General features: G+C 42.8%; 1 protein-coding gene across 9 annotated transcripts in view; it reads left to right on the top strand.

Annotated features, from left to right (window-relative positions):
- Window positions 1-23,921, top strand: part of Pclo (piccolo presynaptic cytomatrix protein) — a 350,152-nt gene that overhangs the window by 177,946 nt on the left and 148,285 nt on the right. For all 9 annotated transcript variants that reach the window (XR_015449439.1, XM_087206755.1, XM_087206754.1 and 6 more), the window contains one exon: window positions 101-2,112. Coding sequence is in view for 8 of the 9 variants with exons in the window: in XM_087206755.1 (XP_087062881.1) it covers window positions 101-2,112 (2,012 nt within the window). In the remaining variant the exon portion in view is untranslated. The remainder of the gene's footprint in view (window positions 1-100; window positions 2,113-23,921) is intronic.

The raw sequence follows: 23,921 nt of genomic DNA, 5'->3' as shown, positions 1-23,921 counted from the left end.
ATTTGCATGCAGTCCCATTCGTTGTGTTCATCAAGATGAGCGGGCTCTCAAACCCGTCCTTCATGTGAGAACTGGACTGTAACTCTGCCCTGTGTTTCAGGTGAGGTAATGGATTATTCAAGCAAGACTACAGGTGCGTATCCAGAAACACGACAAGTCATTTCGGGAGCTGGGATCAGCACCCCACAGTATTCCACAGCAAGAATGACCCCGCCTCCAGGACCCCAGTATGGTGTGGGCAGTGTTCTGAGGTCATCTAATGGTGTCGTCTATTCTTCGGTAGCGACTCCAGTCCCCTCCACCTTTGCGATCACCACACAGCCTGGCTCCATTTTCAGCACCACCATAAGGGATTTGTCTGGCATTCACACAGCCGACTCGGTGACTTCGCTGTCCGTCCTGCACCAGAGCCAGCCACTGCCGAGATCCTATTTCATAACCACCGGTTCATCTGAGACAGACGTTGCAGTAACTGGTGTTGACATCAGTGCCAGTTTGCAGACGATTACTATGGAAGCTCTGACCGCAGAGGCCATAGACTCCGTTCCCACGTTGACCACAGTGGCTGAAGTGTTTTCTCAAGTGGTGGGAGATGAAAGCACTCTCTTAATTGTCCCCGAGGAAGACAAGCAACAGCAGCAACTCGACTTGGAGCGTGAACTCTTGGAACTGGAGAAAATCAAGCAACAGCGCTTTGCTGAGGAACTGGAGTGGGAACGTCAGGAAATCCAGAGGTTCCGAGAACAGGAAAAGATCATGGTTCAAAAGAAGCTGGAGGAGCTGCAGTCTATGAAACAGCACCTGCTCTATCAGCAGGAAGAAGAGCGGCAGGCCCAGCTAATGATGAGGCAGGAGACCCTGGCTCAGCAGCAGCTGCAGCTGGAGCAGATCCAACAGCTGCAGCAGCAGCTTCACCAGCAGCTGGAGGAGCAGAAGATCCGCCAGATCTACCAGTACAACTATGAACCCTCGGGAGCGGCTTCTCCCCAGGCCCCCGCAGAGCAGGCCGTCCTGGAGGGTCCGTATGCGGCCCCCGAAGGCGCTCGGTTCTGGGCCCCTGAGGACGCGACCACCACAGCGTCTGGAGGGGTGGCCCTGGAGATCCCCCAGGCCCAGGGCTGGTACGCGGTGCAGTCAGACGGGGTCACGCAGTACATCGCCCCGCCCGGCATCCTGAGCACCGTCTCCGAGATTCCTCTGACGGACGTTGTCGTCAAGGAGGAAAAGCAGCCCAGAAAAAGAAGCTCTGGAGCCAAGGCCCGGGGTCAGTATGACGAGCTGGGGAGGGGCGCAGCGGAGGACCCCCGGGGCGCTAGGAAGATCGTGGACAGCGGCGTGCAGACCGACGATGAGGACGCCGCCGAGCGGAGCTATGCGAGCAGACGGAGGAGGCCCCGGAAGGGCGTGGACACCAGCGTGCAGACAGATGACGAGGACCAGGACGAGTGGGACGCGCCCGGCAGGTCACGGAGGAAGGCCCGCGTGGGGAAGGGCGCGGACGGCGGCGCGGAGGCGGACAAGGCCAGAGCCCCCTCCAAGGCGACCAGCGTCGCGGTCCAGACCGTGGCCGAGATCTCTGTCCAGACTGAGCCCGTGGGGACCATCCGGACACCCTCCGTCCGAGCCCGCGAGGACGCCAAGGTAGAAATCGTTAAACACATTTCAGCTCCCGAAAAGACTTTCAGAGGGGGGAGCCTGGGATGTCAGACAGAAGCAGACTCGGACACGCAGAGCCCTCAGTATCTGAGCGCCTCTTCTCCCAGAGACAAGAAGCGCCCAACACCTCTGGAGATCGGTTACTCCTGCCACCTCCGGGCAGACTCCGCCCTGCAGCCAGCGCCTTCGCCGCCCAAATCTCCAAAAGTCCTTTACTCACCCATCTCACCCCTCTCCTCAGCCAAAGCCTTAGAATCAGCCTTTGTACCTTATGAAAAGCCCCTCCCTGACGAAATCAGTCCGCAGAAAGTACTGCACCCGGACATGGCCAAAGCACCCCCCGCGAGCCCTAAGACAGCCAAGACGATGCAGCGGTCGCTGTCTGACCCCAAGCCTCTGAGCCCAACCGCAGAGGAGAGTTCCAGGGCTCCTTTTCAGTATACCGAGGGCTTCACGGTAAGAGATTCCGTTCAGTCAGAAGACAGTGCGAGTGTTCATGTCAGTCCTGTATTGGCAAAGCTTAGAAGGTGACCAAACAGTCTAACAACAGAAAATTTCGCGGAGGACTGTTGGTAGAGGTTTGGGGAAAAAATAGAAAAGCATGTGTTTACTTAACACCAGAGGAACAAAACAGATGAGGCAGAGGGAGAGAGAAAGTTCATTCTATTATGACTTAATGGAATTGTGAGTTTTGTTCTAATACAGAAATCTCCCAAATATCCACTGTGGTCTGATTTCAGTGGTATCACTCAGTGCATTCCCAAGCGTGAGGGATGCACATTGAGGAGAAGCAGATGGAGCAGTGGATGACCATACATCTTTAACCCTGGTCCTGCAGCCCACTGATGGGGCTTTGTGGCGACCACTGGTCTTGTCCTCTGCTGTCAGCCACAGTAGCTGCAGAAATAGCCGAGGTCAGTTAGTGGTCAGAAGAAATGGTTGGTGGCAGATGAAACTGAAAGGCAGTCGTCATTGCTATCTGTGCTTATTTGGTTTCTGGCAAATTGCTTAATCTAACTTCAGGTGAGCCTTAGTCACAGCGATTATAGTAGCAAAAAGGATTTTTATGTTTAAGTAATATAGATTAATTATTTTCAAAAAATCATAGATATGCTTCAAGGGAAACAACATTCAGAGATATGTTAACCATATTTATGAAGGTCATTCTAACTGAGAAGGTTACTGTAACTGTAACCCTAAAAAGTATAAAGAAAATAAAATATACAGATGTTTAGAAGGTTAATAGGTACAACATTTGAATTTAGAACAAGCCTTCTATTCAGATTAACAGAGCCCCTAGTGCACTAGTTTTGAATGCTAAAGCTTCTCAGTAAATATTTCTGGAATATTTTTGTGTTTTCACTGACCTATATGTGTTTAATATTGGCTGTGGGCTGAAAAATACGCCTTTGTCCATCACGGTAAGTTTATTTGTAGGAATGGAGACAGATTGGTAGTCATACAAATAAATAAATTAACTCATTAGTTTGATACTATGTTCTTTCTCAATCAGTGTACCCTGGAATTAAAACTGTGTTCCTTTTGGGAACTGTGGTCAGGACCCAGTAGTGAGCTTAGTTTCATCGAGTTCACAGAGGCTTACTTTATGCATAGCTTTGTTTCTGGAATTAAATCTCTTGGGAAAAGTGATCGCTAACCCATTTACAATGAATAGCTATTTATTTTTGTACTTCTGGCCTATAAATGCACATAAAGAGTTATATAGAGAACTTCAAATATAAGTTTTGAATAGTATAAAAAGTAATATTCCAGGCTTCTGACATGAGAAAGAATAGGCTTTTCCAGTGGTGTATTGATGATTTACTTAATATCTCTATGCTCTTAATCACATGAGCTCAGTTAAAGAAGACACTCAAGGGGCTGGAGATTTAGCTCAGTGGTTCTGGCGCCTGCTTTGTAAGCACAAGGTATGGAGTTCGATCCCTGGTACCAAAAAAAAAAAAAGACACTCAAGTTATCAATATATTTCCTCACAGTATTCACTTTGGATCTGGAAGTATGCAAAGGAAGATACAATGGGTGGTAGAGGTTTTATTAGTGATTATACAAGCAATTCTGATTATGTAATTGTGACATAAATTGAGGGGAATTAATAAACTACTGAATCTGAAACATCCTGGGTATATGGAGCTTGGGCACACAATACAGTAGTTCTTCCAACTGGCCAAACTCAGCGAGCATTGTAGTATGGAATACTAGTGTACAAACTCAAATTTACTGTGCTCCAGCATGCACAAAGGGGACCATTTTGTAAACAAGTAAAGTTTTCTATCATTTTAGATACTTTGAATCTAAGATATAAATTTTTTGGGGGTACCGGGGATCGAACTCGGGTCCTTGCGCTTGCGAAGCAGGCGGCGAAACCACTAAGCTAAGTCCCCGGCCCTCTAAGATATAAATTTTATAAGTAGTCTCTGTACAAATACCTCGACAGACATTGAGTCTATTTTAAAGCAATATCTTTGTTGTATAAGTATGACTTGCTAAGTAGTAAACAAACTGGGAATGCATCTCTAAGTGATAGTCATCGTGATATAAGTGGAGTTTAAGAAGTCTAGCTGAGTACTGTAGTTTACAGACCAATAAAGTTGGAAGAACGTTTACCACTCAGTAGACCCTGAGGCCAGGCAGAAAGACGCGCAGCATCCTTTGGAAGATGGGGTCGCCAGGGACGGCTGGGCTGTCGGAGCTCTCGTGATAAACAGCCAGCTGTGACACGAGTGCCTTAGGCTCGCCACCCCTGGGAGTCGACGCCCTTCTGTGTCAAAGAAGCGTCCAGAAGGCTCCACACGGGAGGCTCTGGGACAGGATGGGAGGGCAGAGCTCTGTGATGGCCAGGAAGAGACGAAGTCATCTTAAACGGAGTTTCCGTTGATGTGCAGACAGAGGAGCAGAGGTGCTGTAATGAGGCTGGGGTGGGGTCTGCCGAGGGAAAGCACTTGGGTTTACCTCTGGCCACGGCACCTGCGCCGGAGGGAGCCACCTTCGCCTTCCCCCACCACTGCCCGGGGTGACTTTCTGAGCCGCCTCAGTTCCTGTCCCTTGTGCACAGGAGAGGGTGGACTCCAGAGATTTCTCAACAAGGACCTTGGGGCGGGGTCTCTGCCCCTCTCCCAGCCCCATCCAGGCTGCACAACTGCACAGGGCCGCTCCCCCTCCCGCAGCCGGCTGCCTGTGCTTGGAGGAGCCAACACCACGCCCCGCCTCCCAGCCTCCCCAGGTCTGCGTGTCTCACGCGTGGCCGTGGCCGTGGCCGTGCGAGGGTCCCTCTGGGGCTGCACCTCCGCAGACCGCCCCGCGGCTCGCTCACGTTCTGCCTGTCACAGCGAGTCCATTTCTGTCCCCACATCTGCACGGGTTGCTTATGAAGAGGTTCTGCGTTTCATTTTTACCCAGTAGAATATAAACAACTCAATGTATTTATGAGTAAAAATGTTTGGTTATTACTTGCACTGCTGTATTCCCAGTGTCCAGAAAGGTACCTTACTCATCGTAGGGTCTCTGTAATAACAATTTAATTGCTTAAATCAGTTATAGAGAACTCTTTATTTGTCAAGGTGTTTGCATTTTGGAGGGCTTCAAAATTTCCTCCCATCTGAAGCAAAGGCAAAAACAAAATCAAATTTGCTCTCCTAGGACACATGTTGGCAACTCAGTGTTACTGTATTTCCTTCTGCTGCCTTCTCTCTGCTGTTCTTCCCCTTCTGAATGCGTAAGCTTATGCTCTGCCAGGATTTCTCTGAATGCAGTATTGTCACGCGTGTGTGAATCTTCTCCAGCATCACGTCTAAGATGATTGCACGAACAGAGCAGGAACCCGCTGCTTGTGCCCAGCCGGTGTCCTCGCGCACAGTGCGGCGGGTGGGGCTCTGCAGGGGTCACCAGTACAGTGGGAAGGAAAGTTAATGCAGGCTCTCTGCAAAGAGGCGGGGAGGGGGCGGGGTCCATGGGGGGAAAGGGCCTCGTAAAGTCGATCTGTCCAGCGGCACAGGGAGGGCCTCATCCGTTCTGGATTCCTCTCCCAAACTGCAGCAGTGCTCACGCTCTCTCCATCAAGAAAGGCGATATATTTCACAGGTAGCTCATGTTTTGTTAGTGATCATACCTGCTACTTTTGGTGCTAAAAACGCTAAATATAAAGTGTTCCCACCTCTGTTGGCCAAAAAGAAGCATAGACTATTAAGTGTTAAAGCTGTTCTGTGCTATTTTCATACTTGTTTAACAATTTGGGAGCTATTTTTTTCGTATTAGGCAGCCTCTTTATTAAAATCTCTTTGTTCCAGAGTTTAAGCCAGCATCCTATTGAAAAGCAGATGGTATTCATGAGCTGATTGTTACAAGAATGTGTTTTGCTTCACCGATTGCTGTTTCCATAGCTATTTGTAAGATTTTGGGGAACCCTTCAGTGCCTGTTTCTGAGAGTCATTTCCAGAGCTTAAATTAAGAAATTTTATATTTGTCAATTTGTCCTCCAAAATATAAAGAATTGAAGAACAAAAGGTATGATAGCCAAATGGGTTTTGAAAAATGATATTTACTTGGCGTTGTTTTTCATTACCCTTTTTGAAATCAACATAAGAAACCAGTCTATTAAAATTTTGATTAAATCATCTTTTATAATAGTAATTTTTAAATATATCATAAAATTTTTCATTTATTAATTTCTTTATGATTAAAATTTTAATAAATAAGTCTAACTGTTGCAAAATTAGAATAGAACATACTATTTTAATATAAATCAATATAAATAGCAATAAAATACTTTACAATCAATAATTAAGAGTATATTGATAAATAATGACAAATAAATGCTTGTGTACAAATTGTCAGTGAGTGAAAACCAGAAAATATTCAAGTTGATCTCAATTTATTGTTCATTAGTTAATATTTGCTGTTTCATTATAGTCAGTTTTTTTTTTTGGTACCAGGGATCGAACTCAGGACCTTGTGCTTGCGAGGCAGGCAGTGGAACCACTGAGCTAAATCCCTGTCCTATAGTCAATTTTTAGAATGAATTTTTAAACAAATCTTATACTGAAGGAAAGATCATTTTTGCTATTCTTTCCAGGCATCCATATTTCAAAATGTGCAAATATTTCCGAGAAACACATTTGTATTCCTGTTGTTCCATGAAGGACCATGCCTGAGAGGCCCCAATGAATGCTCTGATGTGTCACTGTCACACGAGGAAGCTCTGGTTCACCAGGCTTGATTATTACTGGCATAATGTATTAAAGTATGACATTCTTCAACATTAATTATCTTCCTAGGTGTTTTATCATATTAATTTCCTTCCAATTAACTACAGTTTCTATTTCTGAATAGTAGTAGTGAGGTTAATAGTTGGCTGTGGAATAAAGCTATCCACATAATCTCTAGTATATGTCTCCTCCAAACTCACACATATGCACACCCCACGTGTGCGCACTGGGGTATACGTCTATATTTCTACAAATTACTAATTACTTAGGACTTAGTAATATTCTGAATTAGCAGTTACTAAGGAAGAACTAAATAAGCGACCGCAATGATTATAATATAAAAATCAGGAAAGTTTGGGGCATATTTTGAGATATAATTTATATAGCAGCATCACAATATGGTCCAATAATTGACATTTTCTTACTCTATTCAACATCACATCCACATTTATTTTAGGCATATATCCATTCATGCACATACTATACATACAATGCATAACTTAAGAGTTTAAAACCTTATGTAACTAATAAGATGTGGGGGCACATGTCTGTAATCCCAGCACTCTGGGAGGCTGAGGGAGGTGGATCACAAGGCCCACCCCAACCCAATCATCTTAGACCCTGTCTCAAAATAAAAAATAAAAAACACTGGGTGTGTAGCTCAGTGCAGAGACCCTGAGTTCAATCTCCGGTAGTTCAAAAAGCAAAACAAACCAAAGCAAACCAAAAAGCAAAATGTTTCACATGCTGCTGCTTGGTGGAGATACAAATCTTCAATTTCTGCAGACTGACTTTTTCCATATTTTTTTCTTTTTTTTTTGGTACCAGGGATCGAACTCGGGTCCTTGCGCTTGCGCAGCAGGTGGCAAAACCACTGAGCTAAATCCCCGGCCCTCTTTTTCCATATTTTAAAGATGAGAATTCTGGAGTCCAGGTCAGTGTCCTCCACACCCTACAGCCAGCCAATATCATTAAAGAAGGCCCAGCTAGTTTCCTAAGCTTTTGGGGGAACTGTTATGCAGATTGAGATGTGTGGAGTTTTAGTCAGGAGAGCACTAGATAAGGGAAACTGTTAGGTAACTAAGTCTTAAATGGACTAGCTAAGTACTGAGAAGTACTTTAGCCAGAAGTTATCAACAGCCACAATCTACTTTAATTTCACTTTAAGAACAAGCTGCAAAGGATACAAATTAAAACAGTTGGAAAAATTAACTTTAATCATTGAAAACAATATAAGAAATTATCAAACTAGATTATAGATCTACTATTTCATTGTTTTGGGTGAGAAAACAGAGGGCACTTATAATTATATGAGATGACAATTTAAAGCTTAGCATTATGAAAAACAAAAATTTAGAAGACTTAAAGCTAAATGTGATTGTCCTTGTTATTCCTTCTCTCCTTTGTTCCCAATAGGATGGTTAAATAAGAGTGTATGAGAAGAACACAGAAGTTATTCTGCCTCTCTGCTAAACCATTCTAAATACAGGAATATGTCACTCTTAATAGATTGGCCTACATTTTCATCTCTGATCTTCTGGTAACATGTTTTAGTGTGACAGGGCAAAGGCAGGTCCCCACTGTGTTTTTCCAACAAAACTGAGCTGTAATCACAGACCTTAGTCTCAGGAAGAAAAGCTACATTTATAGTTTAGTCATTTAATTCTTTGAACCTTGAGCTGAAACTCGGCTTGAAGTAGGAAATAATGTGGAATGAAAAGAGTTTCATAACATTTCATAAACAAGTCATCATCACAATGTTTAATTTCCTTCTGACATAAAGGAATTGCATTAATTTCTTCAACATGACATAGATTAAAATGACAGAAATGGCCCCAACAAAAATGACAGTAGCATTGTATTTGGAAAAGGCTTCTTTGCTGGTGGTTTCAAAGAGTTTTTTGTTGATGGCAGGTGTTGATGTCAGTCATTGCCCGTTCACACACCCAGCAACCAAAAAGCTCAGATTTCTTTAATTACCCATTTGGAGAATGGTCATCCACGCGTTTCTACCTTTGTTTTCATGGTATTGACTGTGTAGAACTGAGAACTGAGAGGAAAAATTAACCATTTAAAATTATATTTAGTAAAACTGTTGTGTTTTGATAAGGCCATGAGCTTTATCTTCTAGAGAAGTCAATAATCTATTTCTTGACACTAATTTAATTTTCCATCCCTCAATTAATTGTCAGTAGTACGGTCTTCTAAATAAACAGGCGCTTCTGCAGCTTATATGGAATATGGGCCATGGCCAAGTATTTTACAAGAATGATTTGGTTTTAATTTAGTTTGGGGGGATCTATTTCACATGGTTTAGGTTTATGAAGAAGAAATATTCCATACATTTGCAAACATGTGAAGATAAAAAAATTTTAACTACTTTAATGTCATGTTTCCAGGTTATGTTCTAGGCTATGGGGTAATGACTCAATGAGAGACAAAAAAAACCCAGTAGATTCTTCTGATTTTGTGGTTAGGTGTTACAAAACTCTGAACATAAAATGTATTTGTTATTCCAATAGGATTTAGTGAGGGCTTTGGGCCACTATGAAAATGATGATTATATTTTCTATGGTCTTTCATAGGTAGTTATTGAATCACTTCTCATGTTTTCATGATGTGGGACTCTGGGACCACAACCTATAGCAGTCATAATTCTAATATTTCATATTCAGCAGTGTAGCAACATGACTTTTTGTCACATGTAAAATAGAGCTAATTTTGATCCGATGAGACTGCCAATATGTGAATAGTTTATAGAGTCATTGGAGTTGCTGTAGTCTCTCGCTGCAGCCCAGTACTTTGTTCTCAAGTGGTGTAATTCACTGGTAGGCAGCGCTGCAATATTCAGCATCCTTGTGCATAGAAGAGTGCAGAAGAATTTTCATTTCTACTTACATTTGTCTTAAGATATATTGTAATTTTAATTCTCAGAAATTTTCTTCACTTTATTCTATTTCAGGTTACATGCATGCACCATTTAACCCATTTTCTGATAGAAGACTGAAATCATTATTTTACTGGGACATATAAACAATGCGGCTCTTAGGAGAGAGGCATGAGATGGCTGTCAGTCCCATCCAGCAGTGCCCTGTGGAGATAGATGAGTAGGGATGCGAAGTAGCAGCCGTCTTGCTCATCCCCGACCGGCCTGTTACTCATATCGGCCGGTACCACGTGCCTCAGCCCTGTAGTCTACGGTGCCTGGAGGCCGCCGCCAGGCTCCTTCGCTCACTTAGGCCAAGACGGGCTCCCTGCAGCTCACACACTTTGACGCAACCACAAGAGTAGTTTTGAATTTAGGAATAACTTCAAGGTGGGAGGTCAAAAGGAAAGGAAAGGGAGGCCAGCAAGAACTCTAAGTACCTTTTCTCCTAGAAAATAATCTAGAAAATGGAATAAAGCTGCAAATTAGTTATATACATCTACATCCTCACCTAGAAATGTGTCTTCCTAATGAAAATGTAAAGTATCAAAATACAATGTTTTCTGATGATATTGGCCCATTCCAAGTCCTCACAGTCCTCTGAAGAGCAGAGCACCTGTGTTTACACATTGCAGTGTGACACAGGGTCCAAAGCCTTAACTCTCTAGTGACCTATCCTTAGCACTGCCTCCGACCTGACAGGCAGACAGACAGACAGAGCAGGATAGAGTGCTGGTCTCTGTAACTCAGAAGATTCATGCTATCCTGGTGTGGCTGGCTTCACTGACACGTTCAGCCGTGCTTTCTTCTGGTGTGGAGAGACTTGAATCATGACAGCTGTTCTCTCTTTTTAATCACCTGAAGGTAGCTCACTATTAGATTCCAAATGCTTTGTTAGTGAAAAACAAAAGTACAGTTTGGAGGGTTTGGGCTAACTGCATACAGATGAGATGCATTCTCCCCCTAAATGGTAGTGGCTAAAATAGAACCTGCTCGTGGGTAAATAATTTTTAATTGTGAAAAGGAAAACTACAGATTTTTCACTAGCATGTAAACTAGATTAGCACTGAACATATAAGATATGCAGTGAGATACTCTTGCCCAGATAAAGTTTCTAAAGGCATATCAGAGCATAATTTCTCATATAAGAAGTACATTTTGTAGTATTCTAAGTACCACTGCACAAAAACTTTTGACTGATAACTTTGAGCATCTTATACTCTTTGGCCATTTATATTTCTAATTTAGAGAAATGACTAAGACCTTTGTCCAGTGTTTAATTGGATTATTTAGTGAGAGTAGTTTGTAAAAGTCATATTTTACTATTTAATATGCCAAAACAGCTAATCTAGCAGCCAACTTTTAACATGTCAATTAATTAGCAAATGGGCATGTACAGTGATTTCAAAGGGGTGCTGAGCCAAACTGCTCATTAATTCCACCAAAACTACTCCATTTATTTCTCTAGGCAGTAACACTCTGTGCTTTCACAAACACACAGCAGCTCATTAAAGATTACATATCTCTGGCAGGGATCTACTTTTTAAATTTATGTGGAATAATGGACTCATTTAAAAAGAAGAATCACAAAGAAATCAAGGGAGACCATTTGACAACCGTAGTTTGCCAAAGAGCCTCAAAATTTAGACTCTGATGCCATCTTCAAGAACAAGTCATTGTGTATTTGGATACTGAAAGCATAGTTGTTCAGCGGAAGTGTTTGAAATATAGCACAGTTTTATGAATTTATGGGGAGTGTTTTTTCATGTCTTATATAACAAGAATATGCACTAAATGGAAACAGTGCTGTCCTCCCCTGAGGCCCAGGCCGCCTTCTCCGAGCCTGGCCGTGCACTGAGGGAGGCTCTGAGGGCTGCAGGCTGCCCCGGGCCTGGAAGGCCAGAAGGACACACTGCCCAGGCATGCCTTTTCACTAGTGTCTGTCCTCTGTGCAGGTAGTCGGCAGGTGGAACACTTGAAATAATTTTCTCTGAAAAACCCAAGCTAGATAATCAAAACTCTCACCATGCATTTCAAAAGACGAAAGTACTGTGGTTCCAGCTAAAATGTGAAAGTACGCTGAAGACAAGGAGGGAGCCCCAGATTTGTGTCCATAACCTGATGAGTTGTCCTCACTTCCCGGAAGTGGCTCCAGCACTGGTCCAGTCTCACAGCGCAGGAAGTGTCTGCCACACTCGGAAGAGCAGAAGCAGCAGCCAGGGAGGCCCCACAGCGAGTCACTTGTGTGTCACATCAAGGCTTTGCCCAGAAGCCCAGGGCAAGCCAACCCTGCAGAGGCCACACCTTGACAGTGCTCTAGGAAGAGTCCCTCAGAAAACGCCCTGCACTGTGCAACAAATTACCTCAAAGCTCAATTTAAAATACGAGAATGTAGGGGTACAGTTGCTGCTCACGCTTGTAACCCCAGCACTCTGGGAGGCTGAAGCAGTAGGACTGCCCCGGGCAGCTTGGCAGAGATAAAACACCCAATAAATATGAAGGGCTGAGCGTCTAGCTCACTGTCAGACACTCTGGATTCTGTCCTCAGTACAGGGAAAGGGGTCACCAGGATCCCGGTGAATCCTTCTTCTCCCCACGAACACCTCCACATTAGCTGTGCTGGCCTCTGCACTTCACCCCACCCACGTCCTTGCCTGAGACTGCACCTCGTGTGGAGCTGAGGGCTGGCCCTCCTGTCCTGCGAGTCCCACCCTCCAGTCACAGTGGTGGCCCGCACCTCGCTCTCTGCTCTTCACCAAAGCTCGTCTCCAGCAGCCTTCGGGTCCCCGAGCTGTCTGTCTCTCCCATAGTTGCTTTCGGACTTGAAAGCACTTGAAGATGATCTTGCTCACACTTCGCGCACACCTTGGACGTGTGCACTCTCCTGCTTGGTGCCTCCCTCGTGTGTGTGCGGCAAGGCCGGCCGCCCACCTTCTGGTCCAGCAGAACGTCCACACAGCTCTTGTTTGTCACCCTCCGTAGCCCAAGGCTGACCACATCCACTGTCACCCCGCTGATTTATTTCACAACACTGGTTTTAAACATACCCCCAGTGAATCCAGTTATTTTGGTCTTCTCATCTGCACCAGGCCTGTTGATGCCGCAGAGGAGACCATGGGAGCAGGAACATCGAATCAAAGGTCACGGGCACTAGTGTGAGGTGGGACCTCTCAGCCTCCTCCCATTTCCTGTCCTGCTCACATTTCCAGGTATCCCTGCCTCAGTTGCCATGGATAAGTGCTCTTCCCACAGCACAGTGCAGGCCAGGTTCCTTCCCGTGCTGGTTACCAGGGCTGTAGCTGCCTCACGTGTGGGCAAGGCATGCCCTCGGCTCTGCCCTGTGCCCTGTGTCTTAGCTCTGCATGCAGTCAGTCATGGCGCTGGCTGACGTCAGGTTGTCCCGTTAGCCCTGCAACTGGAATCCCCTCTCCTGAAGTGTCAGCCGAATTCAGTGCCTTGGTTTTAAGGAGCAGAATGTCGAAAGAACAGAGCTCGGTCACTTCCAAGGTGAGGGGAGCAAATCCTGTCTCTGCTCTCTCGCTGCACCTCTCTCTGCTCTCCTGGCTCTGAAGCCTGGAAGCTTCCGCCCAGCCCAGCTGCTCCCAGGGCACAGCCTGGCCCAGCTGCAGGAAACGGAGCAGAGCCAGCCTGGAGGAGCGGCCTCAGATGGTACCAGATGGCAAATAGCGCCAGTCTATGGCACTGCAGGTTCAGGGAGTGATTATGTAGCAGTGCGCAATGAACAGTCCACCATCCAAGGTGCTCTACTGAAGAATGCAACTCTAGAAAAGGTTCAGCTGGAATCTCTTTTCCTTAATTAACTCAGACCCTGCCATGTGCAGCAATGTGAAGCCAAGTAGCCTGACCCTGCCAGGCCTGAATTCTCTTCCTCAGAAAGCGAGACAATGATAGTGCCTGTCTGTGAACTGAAGCAGGTGGATGGAAGCAAAGCAGCAGAAAGAGCCCAAATCCTCAGCACTCTGCATGTGCTGGCTGTACCCCTCCGGCCGCTGCTCTGGGCCATATTTTTGTCTTGGACTGCTAAAATAATTCTCAACATGTTTTCCTTCTTTACTCCTGTGCCCGTCATGTTCCTTCTGCATGTGAGTCAGAACGCTTTCGGATGTGACTGCTGTCTCCACAGTCCTCCTTCTTCAGTGTTTCCTCATTGAATTAACCCTAATTCAGCAGTAGGCATTGTCCCTTTCTAGCTTCGCCCTGACGCTCTGACCCTGTGCAGCTTATTGAGCCCTGGAGGTCTGCCCGACTCTGGAGCTGTATAAGTGAGCTCCCTTTGCCAGTGCCCACTCCCTCACATTTACACATTTATCATGAACACATGATGTTTCATTCTTCCTCACCCAAGAGGGCAGGGCCACACGGCTCTGATTCACTCTTTCCCTAAAGTAGAACAATGCTCGCCCTCACAGAGGCGGGTGCTGAGAAGGAGTGGACCAGAGGTCCTGAACTCACACAAAGACTTAGCTGCAGAGGTAGTTTTAGAAGTAAGTTGGGACTTGCAAGGCCTTTAGATCTACAAGGAGAGCTGAAGAACAGTGATTTTAATGTGTATCATCCAGTCACATACACCCCTAACTGATTCAATATATGTTCTCTGTCAGTAGTAGACATATCCGTATAACAAAAACATATTTTAACATGTTAACGTGTACAAATATATAAAAATAGAGCACACAATATGAAAAGATTTAAAACAATAACTACCACTTTCAGAGTGAAACAAGTAGTTTCCCAATCTCCACCCCCAGTGCTGCTATTTTGGCTTTGTTTCTTGTCACACTTCTCTTTTAAATACTGCACTGTTCTGCATGCACCCCTTTGTCTTTAAGCAATCTTCCTCTTTCCCTCTTCTCTCCTAACTCTGAATTTTCCATAGGGTTTTGATTTTTCCTACCTCCCCTTCACCCTGAAAACCTGGTAGAAAGTCTGTCTTCTCACAGGAGCTGCAGTGATTATGCTACTAAGCTCATTATGTGGAAACTCCTCCTGGGAAACACCCTCAGACTCTACACATCATGAGATAGAGTGCATAGCCTGATGATGGCAGTTTCTCGCAAGATAGTATCTTGTGTTGGGGGGATAAAAATTAAGACTGGAGGTCAGAAACCAAAGTATACTTTTAGAAATTACCACAGAAATCAGAGTTTGTGCATTAAACTTTAGTCATGTTGGACATTAGTTTCTACTTTTGTAGAAATAGAGTGCTTTTTTGTTATGCTAACATTTACCACCAATTTAGTGCCTGTTAAAATTTTTTTGATAAATTTTAATAGTAAAATATACCATTTGTAACAATAAAATTCTGCCAAAGACATCTTCTAATATTAAGATTATATCATTTCTGCACTTAAAAGGCAGAAATAATACAAAGATCATTCATATTTCTGCCACAGTGGAGTAGCACAGGACATGGTACCAGGTGTAGATTTTGTGAGTACTTGTTGGATGGGTGGACAGAGGGACAAACAGAATTCTCCAATCCTAAATATTTAAAGTATGCGTTTCATATTAGACTTCTCAACAATGACTCCGCCGTGTTTCATAAAATAATAATATTTAAACATATCTTCTAGAAATTTAGGAAACACATTTTATTTAGAGAACAAAGATTGATAGTTTGAAAAATAGGTAAGTTTGAAAAAATTGAAACTAAATCTTATATTAATTCGGTTTACCTTCTCATAATTATGATCTGCTTCCTCCAAACCATTAAGTGTAGCAATGATTTTATGTATCCAGTAGAACACATGGTCTTAACACAAGGTCATTATTCAGATATATGCTAATGTATAAATTTGCAGTTTAGATTGTTTGTAGTTTTTAAAAGTTTGAACTTAAAATAAATCACATCAAACTTCAGCATTAGCATTAGATAAACATGGATTAAATCCCAGCTATGCCAGTTATTAGTAATGCAAGCATAGCCAGTTTATATAATGCCTCAAAAGTTAAAAATATCCAACACAGAACTAACGGTAACACCTCTCTTATAAAGTTGTGTTGACGATTTAATATGATTATGTGGGAAACTCGATACATAGGAAGTTTGATGGATTTTTACATGTTAATCTTTACTTACTACTGTTGGAACAGTGCATCGGTCCTGGATAAATGGTATCACCATGTGGACGTGGTCCGTATTCTCCTCTCCTGGGCCTTCATTTGCTTCCTCTCCCTGTTCCTGAGCCCCTTCCCCTCACACATCCTTGCTGCGGCTCTGGCTTCTCTCGCCCACTGCAAGGTCCAGGTCGGTGAGCCTCACTTGCTTTGCTATCAGTTGCTCTTCAGCACGGTCACTCTGGAGGTGTTTTTCCCACTCGCACCAGGAGCTCTCCAGTTACCCAGGAAACCTGCATCTACGCGCGTCTCCTCATGATTCGTGAACACATGTGTCCTGGATGACCCTGGTATCTCCTTTTGCATCCACACCCAGTCTAAAGTACTCCTGTTCCACATACCCGTTAATTCAATTACATCATTTTAACTATTTTTGCTTATTGTTTTCTATAAGAAGTTTTTAAATGACTCTATACTTTTCCCATCACTGAATAAATTTAGAGTGAGTAGATTCTGTTACATAAGTAAAAACATTCACGAATTGACCTACACCATTGACCCAAATTTAATAAATGTTGTCACATTAGCCCTTTTAAACATGTGTTCCCATTTGCAGAGAGGATTTAATTAACAACAATATCCTTCCATGTGTTAGAGCAAGCATTGAAAATACCATATGACACTGATTGAAAGGGGAAATCAGAAACTATATATTGCTCAATAATGCAATTCTAAGTTATGATTTTTGTCATTTGAAAAGATTTGGTTAGCAGAGCTCTTCTCTGCACACCCACAACTAACTGCAGTAACTAGCTGGACACATGAGAGCCACTCTCACAAACACAGGTAAATAAGTGACTTTTCATGAATGAGACCCAAGCTAATTAGCAGTTGTTTAGGTTTGAAACATACATTAGGTTGCCCCTTCCCTCTGTGTGAAGTTACAAACCTGATCTTCATTTTTTGAAACTTCTTCTGCATATCCTAGTTATAAACATGGTGTATAACTCAATTTGTTTTTAATACAACAAATACCCAAGGGAGTCTACATTATAGAGAAAAGAGGGCAATTTAGTCAGTGGTTTGGGGTCCAAGGTGCAGCCCTGGCATCAGCTGGGCTCTGGTTTGGAAATCATGCTGATGGTACCACAAAGAGGGCCGTGTGCAGAAGGAAGTTGTTGTGTGTCCAGGGCAGACGAGCCCCACAGCACCTTGCCAGGTAAGGGTTTCCCACCAGGCCCGACTTTCTAAGGTTCCTCATCACCTCTACTATGAGGCTGAGGCCCAGACCCAGGACCCGGGGAACAGACACACCCAAAGCACAGCATGTGGCACACATCTGAATACAGACACAGAGGCCTATAACAGAATGCTTAAAAACGTTTGTATAAGGGAATCCACATGTATATGCATAATGGAGTGCAAATATAAACACTCAAGAAAGTTCAGGAAAGAACAAGTAGTGAGATTGTAAGCAATTTCGATAGTGTGAGTTTTAAGAGACTGTGACCCAAAGAAGAAGTTTGAAAGATGGGTAGGTGAGTGCTGAACAGACCCTTGGAAGCCTGACACAGCAACTTGCTTGCTATAATCATCAGTAGAGAATGTGGAGGAAAAGCAGACGGGCCAGCAAGCTGATAAAGGTCTCTCAGAGATGGCTCACAGTAAGGAGGCCTTCTAGAAACTGTTTTCATTCTCCAGTTATGAAATCATGAGGCACTAGTTAGACAAAGACTCTAAATTTGAAAGTGTGAATGCATATAGATTACTCTAGAAAAGGAGCAACAGATAGAGTGATAATAGGTTGATAAAAAGTATCGTTGTGGTTGTTTTATGAAAGATAATCGCCAAGAACTGTTAATGTGATAATAGCTTTACACCTTCCATTGTGCTATGACTTTTTAAAATAATAAGTGAAAACTCCAAAGGCAGTGTATAGTTAGTCTTCATATTTGATGGTCCTGAGAATTCCATTTGATGATAGGGAGTTTCAGAAAGCATTCACCTTCCGCTGGAGCACTGTGCTAAGGAGGCATGTCATACAGTATGGATACTGTCTCTCCACTGTGTCCTGAATGTGATCATTGAGGAAAACAGGTGACAAAACCTCAGAAAACAACTGAGAAAGGAGAAACCTACCATGGCCATCACACCCCACTGTGTCAAAGAGCCGTCTGAACACAGCATATGTGGCTTTCTTCATTGAAGCAAAATCACACAACAACAGAAGGAAAGGAAGAAGGAAAGAAAAATCCAGACATGTTCACAGACATACAGACATCAAAAATCCTCACCTTAATAAAAAGCTCCAAGAGAGTTTCCTAAGATATTCTACACAGATCTTGGGAAAGAGGAGAAATCAATCTCTTTGGGAGTTCTCAGAAAGCATAAAGCAAGAGCTGACACACAGTCTGTTACCGCTGATGCTCTGTCCATCGAGGGAGAAACTAGTTTTCCGCTTGATCACCCGGTGAGGAGCAATGGCTTTCAGCAAGAAAACAAAGCAATCTGGGACAAGAGGTGCTTTAAGGCGAAGCTTCAGGGCAGCTTAGGGAGTGCTGAGTGCTGCTTTCACAATATTTATGAGAACCTTCTTGTCTGTACTGTTACATGTTATGAAATATCATAAATGGGTGGCTTTTAAATATGTTGTTTGTCTTAATTCTCTTATACTGTATTTTAGTTTCTTTTTTATTACCACTAGAATATTACAATTAGGGAAAAACGTTTTAAAACAATTTTAACTATATTCACAAACAGCAAGTTCTTTCCAAGGGCAGTCTAGAGCCAAGACGTCTTAACTTACAGCATTAGAGGGATATGACAGCCTATGCTTGTGTATTCCATAGAGCTATGTTGTTTAGAGGGGAAAACTTTCTTCACCTTCTGTCTTCCTTATGCTTAATAGCCATGGCTCTTTGTAGATTGTCTCTATCTCTCATTGAAGAATGAGTGGCCTGAACAGAAATGAAGAAAGTAGCGTCAGAGGCAGTACAGTATGGCTCAGTATTTTTCTTCTTACCATGATAAAAGACAAAAGTCTTATTCTCGTATTCATAGTAGCTATGGATGAGGAAATGTCCAGTGAGAATGGGTTCAACGATCCTCAGACCCTCAAAGTGACACGTCCTCAAGTCTTGTGTATTTCATGGCACGATTACAGCTAGAGACCACATTCTCCTCATCACTGTAAAATGTCTCTGTCCATTGTAAAGGTTTTTAACTTTCTCAGCTTCTGGACATATTTTTTGTTCTGATTCTTTCTCTCTTAAATTATTTTTAAGATGGCAGAAGTTTCTTGAATTTAAAATTAAACTAGGCTATTTAGTGGATCTCCCTTTGTAATTGTGGTATTCAGCTTCTCAAACTAAATAACAGTCTTGTTAAGGTTTTCACCTCCTCTTACTGACATCATGGATTCTCTTAAGCTCAGAGTAACCGAGGATGAGCAGTCTGGGTCCCAGCATTTGCCATGTTTTCAGTCTCACTGGCAATTCCTCACACTCTGACCTTTAAAGGGTTATTCTAGTAATGGAAACTTGCCCAAGGTTTGTCTGAGGTATCTCAATCCATTCTCTTACCCCTAGGGCTAGATACTTTATACAGAAAACAGGTTTACATAACTTACTTTTTGGAAGCAGAAAGTCCAAGAGGGGACCATTGAGTCCGCGTGGTCTCCAGGGAGGCTCAGTGCTCACAGGGGGTCTCAGTAGGTGCAGGAGCAGAAGGGGGACAGTGGCGAGCACGGGGGGGCCCAGGGCAGCCTGGCTCTACTGACCTCCTCTGAAAAGGAGCCAGAGGAACTGACTGTAGGGTCATGAAACACATGACAAAACAGAAGAGCCCGTAGCTTTATTAATTCATTATTAAAATTAATTAGCTTTATTAACTTTCTCAGATCATTACCGTAACCTAGAACAACTCTTTCTCTTTGATCCTTTAACCCATCCAGTTGTCAGTTGCGATCATCAGTTCTTTTAGGAATCCATAGTTAAGGCATCGTGATATGCAAACAATAGCATTCTATTCATCAGTAAATACAGAAAATAGTAATAGACCAGTGATCTCTTCCTGAGAATGTTTTCTGGTGGATCCTTGCATCTGCAGTTCTCAACCAGAGTCTCTTTCATCTCTCTGGAGACAGCTGGCAGTACACGGTGACATTTTGGGCTGACATGGTGTGCGAATGCTATCTGGTAGGTCGGAGCCAGGGTACAGCCAAGTGCACCTTCCGCAGTGCACAGTCAGCTCCCACGGCGCGGAGTCAGCCCGCATGAACGCCAGTGCTGCCCAAGTGGCAAGCCAGCTGCGTACCTCCAGGGTGCTGGGACAGCACATTATCATGGCAGGAAATTAAATTGGGCCGGCTCAGTTGCTCCTAGAAACTGTACCATCACCACCTCGCACTGTGTCGTCACCGTTGCCCGCCCCTGCACCTGCAGTTTGGCGGCTGCCTGCCATTCCACACGGGACTGCAGTTGACTTGACCAGTCTGTAATAGCCAGTTTGCTTCGTCCTTCTGTAAGAGAAGAAAATGGAGGAGGACTTGCGATTGTAATATAGACACAGCATTCAGAGTTTGGTTCTGTATTCCCTATGCATCTTATTTGTTCTTGCATTTGTATTCTCTGTTTGCATCAGGGGTTTGGGGATGTGCTTCCACCTCACACATATTACTGCATCACCAGCCCCAAGTGAAACCAAGTCATCCTTGATATTTCTCCGAAAATTTGCATTTCACCTTATTCCCTCCACTTAGAAAATATTTTTCTGTGTGCATCCTATCCACGTGTGAAGACCCAGATGTTCTGTTACATCTGGTGTGTCTTTGCCGCGCTAAAAGTAAACCCTTTTACCCGGGCCCCAGTGCATTCTTTTTATATCCTTGTCTAACTAACTTCTCACATGTCACTTGGGTGCCTTTGGGAGGGTTACAGTTTCTAGAAAATTACGCTATCTTTGCATTTATAAAATACCTTGATAGATTTTTGTGGAATTATACTCTTTGACGATGAATCTGTGTCTCCGTCCTAAAACTAAAGGGCTCATATACAAATCTTTCCTGCTTGATTGAAAGTACAAACCTGAAAGAAAACAAGAAATATTGTGATTATGATGCAGAGCATTTGTTTCAAATAACAAGTATGGTTTTCTATGTTTGGAAAATGAGAGATACCCTAGAAGTATGTCTCCGATACTGACACGGGGAGCTATTTAACACAAGACTGAAGTAGTTCCTTTTAAAAATGTTAACTGATACACAAAAGTACAAAAAATTGTGCATATTGATTAGATACCATATAATGTCTCAGTACAGTGCATGCACACGAAATGTAATACTCAGATCAGGCCAGGTGAATTTATCTTGAGGTAGTTTTTTCATTTGACAGTTCACTAAAAGCTATCCCAATGTGTTCTTTGTTGGCAAGTCCGAAACTCATTTTGTCTCATGCCTTTTAGTACCTTTATCCAGCACAATGATTTTTAGAATTATACTTAACCATTTGAATGAATTAATAAATAGGATTTTTCCATGTTTACTCTATATAATAATTAAATAATTTTTGTCTAGCATCTATGAATTTAAACAATAACTCCTGGTATGTATGTATGTCCTTATATATTTATTTTGTGACTTTTTGAGACAGGGACTCACTATGTCACTCAGGCTGGTCTTGAACTCCTTATGTAGCTCCAGGCTGGCCTCAGACTCAGTGATCCAGCCTTATCCTCCCAAGCACTGGGATTACAGGTGTGTGCTAGCACACCTGGCTCCTCCTTATTTTTAGCTTGGTTGATTGATGTCTTGCAAAAAGTAGATATCCTTTTCTCATTTCAAATTGAGCTTAGGGTATTTGACACTAAGATTATGCATTTTGTATTTGTTTTTAAATTTTTAGGGTAATCTGTCCGTATATAGCTATAGTTATTTTTGGTAATATTCCCAATACCTCAGAACAAGTAAAATTTTCTTTTCATTTTTTGTCATATAAATTGCATGGTTTAAATGAACTCTCATAAGAAAAATTTGTTTAAAATAACATTGGACAGCAAAATTCATCCTCAAAGTTATTTGCTTCTTACCCCAATTACCCGCTTGGAACTAACATCTATAATTAGCTTTTCTTCTAGTCACCTGTCAGTTTACATTCTGTGTTTTTTTCACTTTGTTTGCTTTTTGCACAGTTATTTTGATGCATTTTAAATTTATATTTGCAGTATTTTTTGTGCAACATTGTTTTTCAGGTAAAGGGCATGGATCTATCTGAACACAAATGTTACCAAGCTGATCAACAAGGAAAACTTAATAAACATCAAGTATTCCTCAGACTGTTTTCTTATCATCTCTGTTTCTGACTTCCAACTGCATCACCTTTTATTTTGATAAATGTTGTGTTACATAATTCTTTATCTTCTCTAAGAATATTATATTTTGTTTTGTTTCTCTGTTTTTACAGTCCTGAATGCTATTATTTTATATTACTTTGATTTAATTGTAATTAAACATACAGTTTTTATGGTCTTGAAATTCAGTTCCTTTTAAGTTATAAGTTTATGAGACATCACTTCAGATTCTCAAATGTATTTGTATCTGTTCTGTTAAGTGATACTAACCAGTCTAAACAGAGTGCTCATACACACATACACTGAAATCTGTGATTTTTCAGTGGTTCTGCAGTTTGGGTTCCCCACACAGGAATGTGCCTAGCAGACAGCTGTAACGCAAGGAGAACCTTCAGATAAGTGAATAAGGATGAGCACTGTAGGAACAACAGAAGCAAAATGCCGCACTGTGGGGGAAGTATGTGAAGGATCGTGTTTCAGAGCTAACCGAAGTTGATGAAGGAAAGCTGTAAAGGACTGAAGTTTTTGTGTAGGGCTCTCCATCCTCCTCCTGGCCTCTGCCCTCATGATTTAAAACCCATGGCGGCGTGCGTGCTTTCTCTCACCTGTCCATGAACACTGAACCAATCCCCTGTGGCCTCGGTGTTCACCCAGGGAAGCTGAAACATTTTCTTGGGTTCCTTACTGCCAGTGCAGCCCAAAACCATGGTTCTTGGTCTCAATGATTGGAAGCCATTTGGACGCCAACATTTTAAACTGAATTTTCTACTCCACCACACTGGGACCGTGTTTCTCCAGGAGAGGGTTACAGGGACAGTGAGGATAGGCGGCGCTTGGCTTTGCTCTTATCACTCCCCAAGCTGCCTGGGCCACGCTGCCTTCTGGCTGCTCTAGGCTTGGGCCTTACAGGCTCTGCCCAAGTCCACATGATCTGCATCCAGGACGATTTGCATCCAGTAGGACTTCCTGATCTGACCTAGGTTTCATTCTAATGTTTTATCAATACCAGCAATTTGAATGCCACTGACAACATTGTCGGAGTCCAGACACCTTTGTGATAGTACACAAAGTGCTGAAGAAGTCCAGTCCAGGAATGATGTTTAGAATTGGAAGTCAGCTCTTTTCAAATTATAAATCCGATACTACAGATAATTTTGTGTTTATTATACCTATATGCGAAGATCTAAAGCTGGGTGTTACTTCCTCTCTTTAGGAAATTAAAAATTAACAACTATTGATCAATTACTATTCTTGTTATATGCTTTTATATGTCACATCATATATATATATTAGATGAATATATATATTATTAGATGAATATATATATATATATATATATTCAGAGTCTGCTTCAGCAGTTTGTCATACTAATAAATGTCTGGAAACTCATGGCCACTGCTTTGAGCACGTCTTGTATTGTAGAGGTCAAAGGTAATTTGTATTAATCTCAAGATCTCAATAAATATAATATTAAAATATTTATACAAGTTATTCTTTTCCTGATGTATACATTTTTTGGTGGACTCCGTATACATGTTACTATCTATAAATCCTATACCATGATGCATAGCCAGCCATTGAAGAAAATGACTCAAGCAGATTTTTGACTTTGTGTCATCCCCTTCTTGTTATATCTTTGCTAGGCATCAAAGCCTTTGGTGCTCGCTCCTTCTATCTCCTACATTAATAGTGGT

This window comes from Heterocephalus glaber, unplaced genomic scaffold, assembly GCF_053883595.1.
Source record: "Heterocephalus glaber isolate CG9 unplaced genomic scaffold, H.glaber_assembly_v1.0 deba00000678, whole genome shotgun sequence".
Taxonomy (NCBI): domain Eukaryota; kingdom Metazoa; phylum Chordata; class Mammalia; order Rodentia; family Bathyergidae; genus Heterocephalus; species Heterocephalus glaber.
Note: the sequence above shows the minus strand (reverse complement) of the source record. Positions and strands in the feature narration are given on the sequence as shown.